At 37.0% G+C, this 10,248-nt stretch overlaps 2 protein-coding genes across 2 annotated transcripts; both read left to right on the top strand.

Moving 5' to 3' along the window:
• The first annotated feature begins 1,459 nt into the window (after nucleotides 1–1,459).
• LOC125490950 lies at nucleotides 1,460–7,170 on the top strand. Its single transcript, XM_048631483.1, has 2 exons — nucleotides 1,460–3,307; nucleotides 7,122–7,170. The coding sequence occupies exons 1-2, from the start codon at nucleotides 2,095–2,097 to the stop codon at nucleotides 7,139–7,141; spliced, it is 1,233 nt and encodes a 410-aa protein (XP_048487440.1). The 5' UTR covers nucleotides 1,460–2,094; the 3' UTR covers nucleotides 7,142–7,170.
• A 49-nt stretch (nucleotides 7,171–7,219) lies between these two features.
• Nucleotides 7,220–8,999, top strand: LOC125490999. Its single transcript, XM_048631744.1, has 2 exons — nucleotides 7,220–7,229; nucleotides 7,265–8,999. Exons 1-2 carry the CDS (start codon nucleotides 7,220–7,222, stop codon nucleotides 8,863–8,865), a joined length of 1,611 nt encoding a protein of 536 aa, XP_048487701.1. The 3' UTR covers nucleotides 8,866–8,999.
• The last annotated feature ends 1,249 nt before the right edge of the window (nucleotides 9,000–10,248 follow it).

The following is a 10,248-nucleotide window of genomic DNA, read 5'->3' as shown; positions in this document are numbered from 1 at the left end:
CTATTAAAAAAAAAACAGAATTAGAATTCATTAGAATTCTTCATACATTTAAAAAAAAACATCTGTTTCTTGCATTGCCCTTTTCTGATTGTAGGTACTTTTGATTTGCAGAAATTACTGTTCGGTGATGGTTTGTTCTAGTGATGTAACGAATATTCGCATTCGCATTCGCATTCGCGAATATTCGCACTTTTTTGGATATTCGCATTCGCATTCGCATTCGCAAAATTTGGTGCGAATGTTTTGCGAATATCAGTAGATACTTTTTAGAAAAAACTATTTGAAAATAATGGTTAACAAAGGTTAGCAAAGTCGAAATCCATTCGTCGATAAGTAACTTTTTTATTACAAGTCACTCTCTTAATCAAATTAACAGTCTTACTTTATCATATTTATTTACTTTGGAAAATGAAACTTTAGATATACTTAGGTAGTTAATAGTTTCGTAAGACCTAAACATAAATAGTTTCTTTAAGCAATCAAAAAGCGTATTTTCACAATATAGTGTCACAGCAAGACAGCCATAGATTTAAATAAGGTACCTGCGCCAAAGATGGCCCTATTCCTAAAATTGCCCACTTACAAAATTTACAAATCTTCTAAACGCCCGGATAAGTTGAAATTTCGCTCTAATGTTTGGTTAGTGCCATAGAAAAAATGGCCTACGATTTACAACCTAATGTTTACAAACTTTTTAGTAGTATTTCTTTAAAATAACAAACTATTTTCGTTTTTTTTTTCGATACAGACTTTCGTAGGTTCAAGGGCATTCTGAAGAAGCTAAGCGTTGTTTGTATTCTTTTTTGTTTTTCAATTAATTTCATTAGGTCTTGTCACCGTGAAAAGTTCATATGAAGGCCCACCACACGCGTTACCAAGATGCCCCGGGCCTGTAAGGACTATACAATATCATAGTTTCTTTGGAACATGAAAGATAGAATTTCGGCTATATTTTTTATTATTATGTTATATTCAAACACTGAAACTAAACTTTAAGCGTAGTTACGGTCTCTTAAGTACCTACTTTCCAGTTTAAATACTTATAAAATAAACAAAAATTTAAAAATATTTTATTAATAATATTTAATATTTTATTTTATTAACCTAATAAAGCCCACCAAAAATTTAAGCATTGTTTTTCACTCTAAATAATTGTTAGAATAACAGAAGAACATTTTTATTATTTTAATATCATTACAGACTTTATGTATCAGACTTTTGTATTGAATGTAGATTTAGTTTTGCTAATCCACCGTACTATTAACGCCCAAAAAATCGATAGTCATTGATTTAATTAACAAAGAAGCTCATATTTTTGTTTAAGTTTTACGTAAAAACATGGTTTTTGTTCTGATAGAATTTATAAATTATACTTGATTAATATCGGGCCATGATAAGTGCCTATGTTCCTAAGAAGGCCCAAATTAGAGGTTTTCGAAAATTATTGTTTCCGTAAAGAAGCTAGTTATGAACCCTCAACCCCTTAGAGTAATCCAAGTACGTGCCTAGGCTTGCATGCCTTGCACTTTCCAGGTGGTCTGTTAGCAGTAAGTTAGAGTAAGCAAATTGTTATCTTGTTTAGCTCGTAAGTCATTTTGGTCGTTGAATACATTAGATCGATTTAGCATGCGCTTCTGCTAAGACGTGTCTCGTTTTAATTAAATAATTAGTTTTTAAAAACCTTCCGATCGCTCCCGCAATCTTGACTGGCGCAGCCGATTCGGTAGGATAACTGAATTATCCCGTGAAAATTCGGTTATAGAACTCTTACCGGTTTTCCGCGCGTTCCGGGAAACGCGCCGCGGATAGTGTTAACAGTGTCCTACTGCGAACCAAACAAATGTGTCAAGGCGGAAGGATTATACCGACCGGCTGGTGAGTACAACTTTTCACCTCCTGTCCAAATTCCCTCTACAAGTAAAATTTCTTGGGTTATCTTGAGATAAGAACTCTCTCATTATAACGTTATCTATAGTTAGAAATATTAGTACTTACTAAAATTTGTAATATATATATATACCTATAAATACTTGTGTTATAAATAAGATTAAAATTTAAACTTAGACTAAGTGAATTGTGTAATAAATATTCAAAATGCCTGATCAGGTAGGCATGGAGAGTATAACGCTCATTCCGGGCGAAGTACTAAAGATCATACCCATCTTTAATGGGGATAAACGCATATTAAATTTGTTTTTGGCTAAAAGCGAATATATTATAGAAAGATTTAGAGGTAATGAGGCCCAAGACACATATATCATGCATGCTATAACCAGTAGACTAGCAGGTGATGCTGCTGCCCTTGTAAGTGAGAGGCAGGATATTATGCACTGGGATAATTTTAAGGAATTACTCGTGCAACATTTTGGAGACCCGCGAAACGAAGAGTGTATTGCCATAGAATTAGAAACTCTCAAAATTAATCCTAACGAAAGCTATCTTGATTTTTGCAACAGGATCCAGTCAGTGCGTTCTATTTTAATTTCAAAGGTAAATAGAATCGAAGACGCGAACATAAAAAATAGTAAAATTGCTATTTACACCAATACGTCACTCAACGTATTTTTGTATAATCTCCCCGAAAATATGGTGCGCATTGTTCGCCTTAAAGCCCCCGCTACTTTGGAAAAAGCATTGGAAATTGTATTGGAGGAGGTCAATTTCCACGATCAGTATGTTATGCGTAATAAAATGACTCTTCCTAGCTCTATGGTAAAGTCTCAGAACACACTAGTAACAACGCCCACACAAAAACTCGACGCAAAGCTTATCAGTTATGGCCAACTCCAGCCAACCGGCCTTAGACCGATATTACCCACCGGTTACACCCCTCGATTTAATAATAGTATGGCAGTCCAATCATTCAATAATCAACCCTATGGCTACAGGCCGCAGTTAGGGAACAGCAATCCACAAATTGGGTATAGGCCACCACAGCCACAATTTGGCTACAAGCCTCCGCAATTCGGATACAAACCCCCGCAGTTCGGATACAAACCCCCGCAGTTCGGCTATAGACCACAGTTTGGTATGACAACTGCACAAAAATTCGGAAATAATAATCCTCAACAAATTGGGTACAAACCCACAGTTCCGATTTGGAACAAGCCCGCGGCCGCACCACAGCATGTTTATTCAAACGATGTGTCGATGAGAACCGCACCTCAGAGACCTAACCAGGGTTTTAAATTAAATGAACTGTGCCTCTACGAAGAGGACCAATACCAACCAAATTATTACAACCCGGAGCAGTACGTCTACCTAGACGATGTACCTGCAGAACAAGTACATCATCCAGATATCGAAGGTAACTTTTCTGACTGTCAATTACAGGAATCATCCGAGGAACTGACACAGGAAAATGCAACCCCTGAACAAATAGAAAATTTTCACATAACAGCCTCAAACATCCCCCGGAAAAATTAGAATTAAATTGTGACCCGAACTTAAAATTACCGCATATTTATCTTCCCGAAATCAACGGTAAATTCATGATAGATTCAGGAAGTATGAAATCTTTTATAAGCCCACGTTTAGCATATCAGTATTTTCATGACCAAATAGTTCACGAACCATTCGAAGTGATTAGTACACACTCATCAAGTAAACATAACGAAGTCATAAATATTCCGCTATTTCCCAGCTTAAATAATTCGGGTCAGCACAAATTCTATATCTACAATGTAGATGCGCGGTACGATGGACTTATCGGCTCTGACTTGTTAGAGCAGTTACAAGCCATTGTTGATTATAAACATCACGTGTTACGAACGAACACGACATCTATACCTATTATACACAATCGCGAGGACCACGTCATAGAACTGGCCCCCCGCTCTGAACAACGAGTGAAATTGCCGACTGATTTATATTCAGGCGAAGCTATTTTAAATTATACGGAATTTTGTGAAGGAGTAAGGATGCCTAGCGCGCTAGTTAGGTGTACAAATGGATATGCTACCACGGTTATTCAAAATACTCGTGATGAACAGATGACATTAACTATAACACACCCGTTTAAAACAGAACAGTATGAAAGTAGTACGGAATGTCAGGTTAATAGTATGATGGATGAAAGAAATATTGAAATAGATGAGATATTGACACAAAACTTAGCCAAATTACGACTTGATCATATGAATGCGGAAGAACGTCAGCAGATACATAACTTATGTATGGAATATAAGGACATATTTTATAGCGACTTACTTCCTCTCTCATTTACGAATCAAGTAAAACACTTTATAAGAACAAAGAACGAGGACCCTATATACGTAAAACCCTACAGACAGGCCCCTATACAAGCAGAAGAAATAAAAAAACAGGTGGAAAATCTTTTGAAAAATAACGTCATTCAGGAATCATTTTCCCCTTGGAGTGCACCAGTGCACCTCGTCCCTAAAAAGATGGATGCATCCGGTGAAGCTAAATATAGGATGGTTATAGATTACAGGCGCTTAAATGACATCACTATAGACGACAAATATCCTCTCCCTAACATAACCGACTTATTTGACAAATTGGGTAAATCATCTTACTTTTCTACTTTAGATTTAGCCAGTGGCTACCATCAAATCGAAATCAATGAAAGCGATAGACAAAAGACGGCATTTAGCACCCAGAACGGCCATTATGAATTTTTGAGAATGCCGTTCGGCTTAAAGACAGCCCCAGCAACATTTCAACGTGCTATCGATAATGTCCTTCGAGGTTTACAAGGAATACACTGCCTGGTATACCTAGATGATATTATTATCTATTCTGCAAGCCTAGCAGAACACATACAAAAATTAAGGGCAGTCTTTGAACGACTTAGATCCACCAACTTGAAAGTACAGCTTGATAAGTCTGAGTTTCTTAGAAAAGAGGTTTTGTACCTTGGGCACACCATTACAAAAGACGGCCTTAAGCCCAATGACGATAAGGTTAAAGCTGTATTGAACTTTCCCTTACCTAAAACAACGACAGAGATTAAAAGTTTCTTGGGTTTGATTGGATATTATCGAAGATTCATTAAGGACTTCGCTAAAATAACTTACCCTTTAACATCTTGCCTTAAAAAGAAAAACCGAATTATAATTGACCAAAAATACATCGACTCATTTCAGAAATGCAAGGAACTTTTGACTAACGCACCCCTACTACAATATCCAGATCCATCTAGACCGTATATTCTAACTACTGACGCATCCTCTGTGGCATTAGGCGCGGTCTTATCGCAAGGCACTGTTGGCAGCGACCAACCAATCGCCTACGCAAGTAGAGCACTCAGCGACACCGAGTCTCGCTATAGTACTATCGAGAGAGAGCTCCTAGCTATAATATGGGCTGTAAAACACTTCAGGCCATACTTATACGGCCACAAATTTTTGATTTACACTGACCATCGCCCATTGTCGTGGCTATATTCCATTAAAGAGCCAAATAGTAAACTTACCCGATGGCGGTTACGTCTATTAGAATATGACTTCGAAGTCATTTACAAAAATGGCAAACAGAACACCAACGCCGACGCCTTATCTCGAATCAAAGTGAATGCTTTGACGTCCGATGACGACGCAATGTCTATGCAAGTAAACATTGACGACAAAGAGAAACGGCTTCAAGACCACATAAACGACTTGACTAAAAACATAGAAGACTGTTCTAATAAACCCCAACGACATGATTCTTCGACTATCACTATTTCCGATTCCTCTGCAACGATAACAGGCTCTGAAGAACCTGATAACTATCCGGTCCGCTCATTGTCGAGTCATTCACAAACTATTCACTCTGCTGAAGACTTAGAATCATTTGGTATTCCTATATTACAAGAGGCTATAGATACGAAGCCCAATCAAATACTTGTATTCGTTTGGTTTAAGAACGACATACAAGTCACACATACAACTAGAGACAACCAAAAAGTAATAGAGGTATTTTTGCCACCAGATAATGAGGATTTAGTGAAGCGCTTTTTAAAGGAATATATTAACCTAAAAACAAAATATTTTATATATTTTGAGGACTTAAGACACCGGAAGTTATTTACGAAAGTAATAATATGTTTATTTAAAAAGGGTTCCGTTGAGTTTTTAGAGTGTACCGAAAGGGTTGTATACATAGAGGATGAGAAAGAACAAAAGGCCATTGTGTTGAAAATGCACGAAGGTAAGACCTGTCATCGCGGAATAAAAGAGACGTTAGTTAGGATACGCAGACATTATTACTGGTTAAATATGAGAGATACTGTTGCTGCAATATTGAATGGATGTGATGCATGCCAGAGAATGAAGTATGACAGGAAGCCCATAAAGCCCGTTCTACAACTTACACAAACACAGGATGCTCCTTTTCAAGAGGTGTTCATAGATTTGTTTACAATTGATGGGATATATTATCTTACCCTCGTAGACGCCTTTAGTAAACTCGCACAGGCAATAGAAGTCACAAACCGATCAACTCCTGAAGTTATTCGGGCCCTGATTAAATATTTCTCATACTACGGAATACCTAAGAAAATTACCTGTGACCCCGGAAAAGAGTTTAATAACGAGCTCATGAAGGAACTAATGACGATGTATAAAATAGATTTACACATAACAACCCCCAATAATCCAAACTCCACTAGCATAGTAGAAAGATTCCACTCAACTATTATCGAAATTTATCGCCTAGCTAAATATGATCAAAAATGTACCGACGCAGCATCTGTCATGACGTACGCCATACTTGCATACAACAACACCATACACTCCACCACAGAACTGACACCGTTTGAAGTAGTTTTCGGACATACAGACTCCAGTAAAATCTTTGAGGGAAACTTTGAGAAAAACTACATGCAACAACTGTTAAAAGACCATGCAAAGCGTACCAAATTTCTGTATAAACACATAGCTCAAATGACTCTGTTAGGAAAAGAAAAAGTAAAGGAAAAGAAGGGAGGTGAGACCGGACATGAATTCGCGACAGGTGAAGATATCTATGTTAAAGATATCAATATTAGGAAGAGTAAAGATAAGCCCAGATATAATAAAGCGGAAGTTGTAGGTCAGGTACAAAGAAATATTATTCCCGTAAAGATAGGACATAGAGATACCAAAGTCCCCATTAAAAATGTGAAACGTCGCCCACAGGTGGTGTCTGGTCACCCTGACCCTGATCACGTTGAGCCAGGCCCATCATCTGCTCAAAATTGAGAAAAACCCCGGCGTACTACCCGTTAAACGAGGCCATGCTTATAAGCAGGAAGATAAGTGGATTATTATTAAAGTGTTAGATTTGAGCGACTTATACAAAGATTTAGTTTTTAACATAGATAAGTATAATGAGTTTTCTAAATTAGTAGATATAAACAAACCAAATGCATATGAGTTTTTCGATTTACGCAAACAGGTAGATTTCCTTAAAGAAAAGGCTATAAGTAAATCCGGAGAGCTAACGCCCACGCGTAGATTCAAACGAGGCATTATCAACCCCTTAGGATCACTGATTAAAGTTATTACAGGAAACCTGGATAATCAAGACGCTATTCGTTACGAGTCACTAATATCTCAGTTAAAGGGCAATCAGATTATTACAGATAAGAAAATTATGGTTATCTCCAAAATGATGGACAGTTTCATAAATAGTACTGAAACCTTACATGAAAATACTTTAACATTAGACGCACGTTTCAAAAAGATGGAAAAACTTGTAAAAACTATAGCAAATAAGGAAACCAGTTATATATACTCAGTATACATTTTAAGTATGTTTAATATGTTCTTAAATAATTTTCGAACCATTCATACTACTATACAAGAAATTGAAACTGCGTTGGCCTTCAGCAAATTGTCAGTATTACACCAAAGTATTGTGAACTCTACAGAATTATTATCCTTGTTACAATCTATTTCTAAAAATGCAAATTTAATGTACCCAGCAACTCTTGAAAATTTGGTTAATCTGGAAAAGACAATAATTGTTAAAAGCTATGTAAAAGATAGTCAGATAACGTTCATAATGGAGGTACCCTTAATAGATAATAATACCTATAGCTACTATCAAATATATTCACTACCTATATATAATAGCAGTCGCAATATAACCCAAGTAATTATTCCCAAACACCCCTACCTATTGGTGAAAGGTTCGGAATACCTGCCGGTCCAACACCCCTGCGAGCAGCTCGCCTCCGACGACCAGTTCCTGTGTACCGAGGATAGCACTGTCTTGTACTCACCACCTACCTGTGTAGAACAGCTGATGAAATTTAGTATAAATTATAATGCCTGCACCCCATACGCTATAGATATAGAGACAATCAAAGTTCAACGGATTGACTCTACCAGCTGGATTTTATATGCACGAGAAAAATCCATGTTTTCCACTCAATGTCAGAATGATATAACACACCAACAGATACAAGGCACCTATATACTAACTATATCTAACATATTATGTGATTACCAGCTGGAGAATTTCTACCTACACCATAGACAACACTATTTTACTAGTCTACAGTACAAGGCGCTACCAATAATAGATCTACCAGAGCTTCCACAAGACAACGTGACTACATCCCGCACCGTAAACGTGAAGGGTGTCAATTTAGACAACCTACGACAGATGTATAACACTCTACAAAGTGAAATTAGTGAAAACAGTGAAAATATCTCAATGCCCACAGTGCAAGTGAAAAGTGTTAGCTTAGCAACCCTTATTCTGTATTTCTTGTTAATCATATGTGCCATTGGTTTTTCTATGTATAGTTATAGAGTATGGATAATGTCGAAGCTTCGAAATTCCCGGAATCAAGAATCTTCCAGTAATTTCGATCTTGGGGATGGAGGAGTTATGAACCCTCAACCCCTTAGAGTAATCCAAGTACGTGCCTAGGCTTGCATGCCTTGCACTTTCCAGGTGGTCTGTTAGCAGTAAGTTAGAGTAAGCAAATTGTTATCTTGTTTAGCTCGTAAGTCATTTTGGTCGTTGAATACATTAGATCGATTTAGCATGCGCTTCTGCTAAGACGTGTCTCGTTTTAATTAAATAATTAGTTTTTAAAAACCTTCCGATCGCTCCCGCAATCTTGACTAGCTTGATTTAATCTGATGATTTATTTGTTGATTAATATATAAAAATAAATGGAGAATATAGTAATCAAGTTTATTTTCTTACATTGTTTCAATTTTTTTAATTATTGCAAAAAAATGGGCCTTACAAGGCGCACGTACCTTACGTTTAAATGTTTCGTGTAAGTCGCCCTCAAAAACCGTACACAGTCGCAATGTGTCGTAACAGTTACGGAGCTAAATAAAGTGTAACTACTTCAAAAAAAACTGCGACTAGTATTGGCTAGTCTCATTCGGAATGCGCCTAGAACGGAACGTACCTCGTTCAGAACAAGACTGCCACGAAACCATACAAATGACGTCAAATTTGAACAAAAACTGAATATTCGCATTCGCATTCGCGAATATCGATATCAGATATTCGCATTCGCATTCGCATTCGCGAATGTCCAAAAACACACATTCGTTACATCACTAGTTTGTTCACAGAAAGAATACTGTCCGATAGCATAGACGATTCTAATACAGCACATTGTACTTCGATGGTATAATTCTCACGACTTAGGATACCGTCCGTCCCTAAAATCAATAAAATAAAGAAAATAAATAAAAAACCGGCCAAGTGCGAGTCGGGCTCGCGCACAAAGGGTTCCGTTTACAGTTAAATCAACCTATCTCAAAAACTATAAGAGATACTTTGATCAAACCAAAAATCGTTGAAAGAGTTAATTAGCATGCATCACCTCTATTTTTTTTAGAATTTTATACCCCGTAGTTATAAAAATAGAGGGGGGGGGACATACTTTTTACGACTTTGAGAGCTGATATCTCAAAAACCGTTCACTTTAAGAAAAATGTTTTTTAAAACTTTATATCATTTTAAAAGACCTTTCCATTGATAACCCACACGGGTATGTACATCGAAAAAAAAAATTTCATCCCTCAGTTACATGTATGGGGGGCCCCACCCCCAATTCTTTTTTTTACTATTTAGTGTCATATTTTTGTAGCGGTTCATACAACACATATTCCCATCAAATTTCATCACTGTAGTACTTATAGTTTCCGAGTAAATCGGCTGTGACAGACGGACAGACGGACAGACGGACAGACGGACATGACGAAACTATAAGGGTTCCGTTTTTGCCATTTTGGCTACGGAAGCCTAAAAACACTTACCAATACGAAAAAAACTTATTGCTTCTCA

This window comes from Plutella xylostella, chromosome 29 (genome assembly GCF_932276165.1).
Source record: "Plutella xylostella chromosome 29, ilPluXylo3.1, whole genome shotgun sequence".
NCBI classification, from domain to species: domain Eukaryota; kingdom Metazoa; phylum Arthropoda; class Insecta; order Lepidoptera; family Plutellidae; genus Plutella; species Plutella xylostella.
The sequence above is the reverse complement of the archived record's forward strand: the minus strand, read 5'-3'. Positions and strand labels throughout refer to the sequence as shown.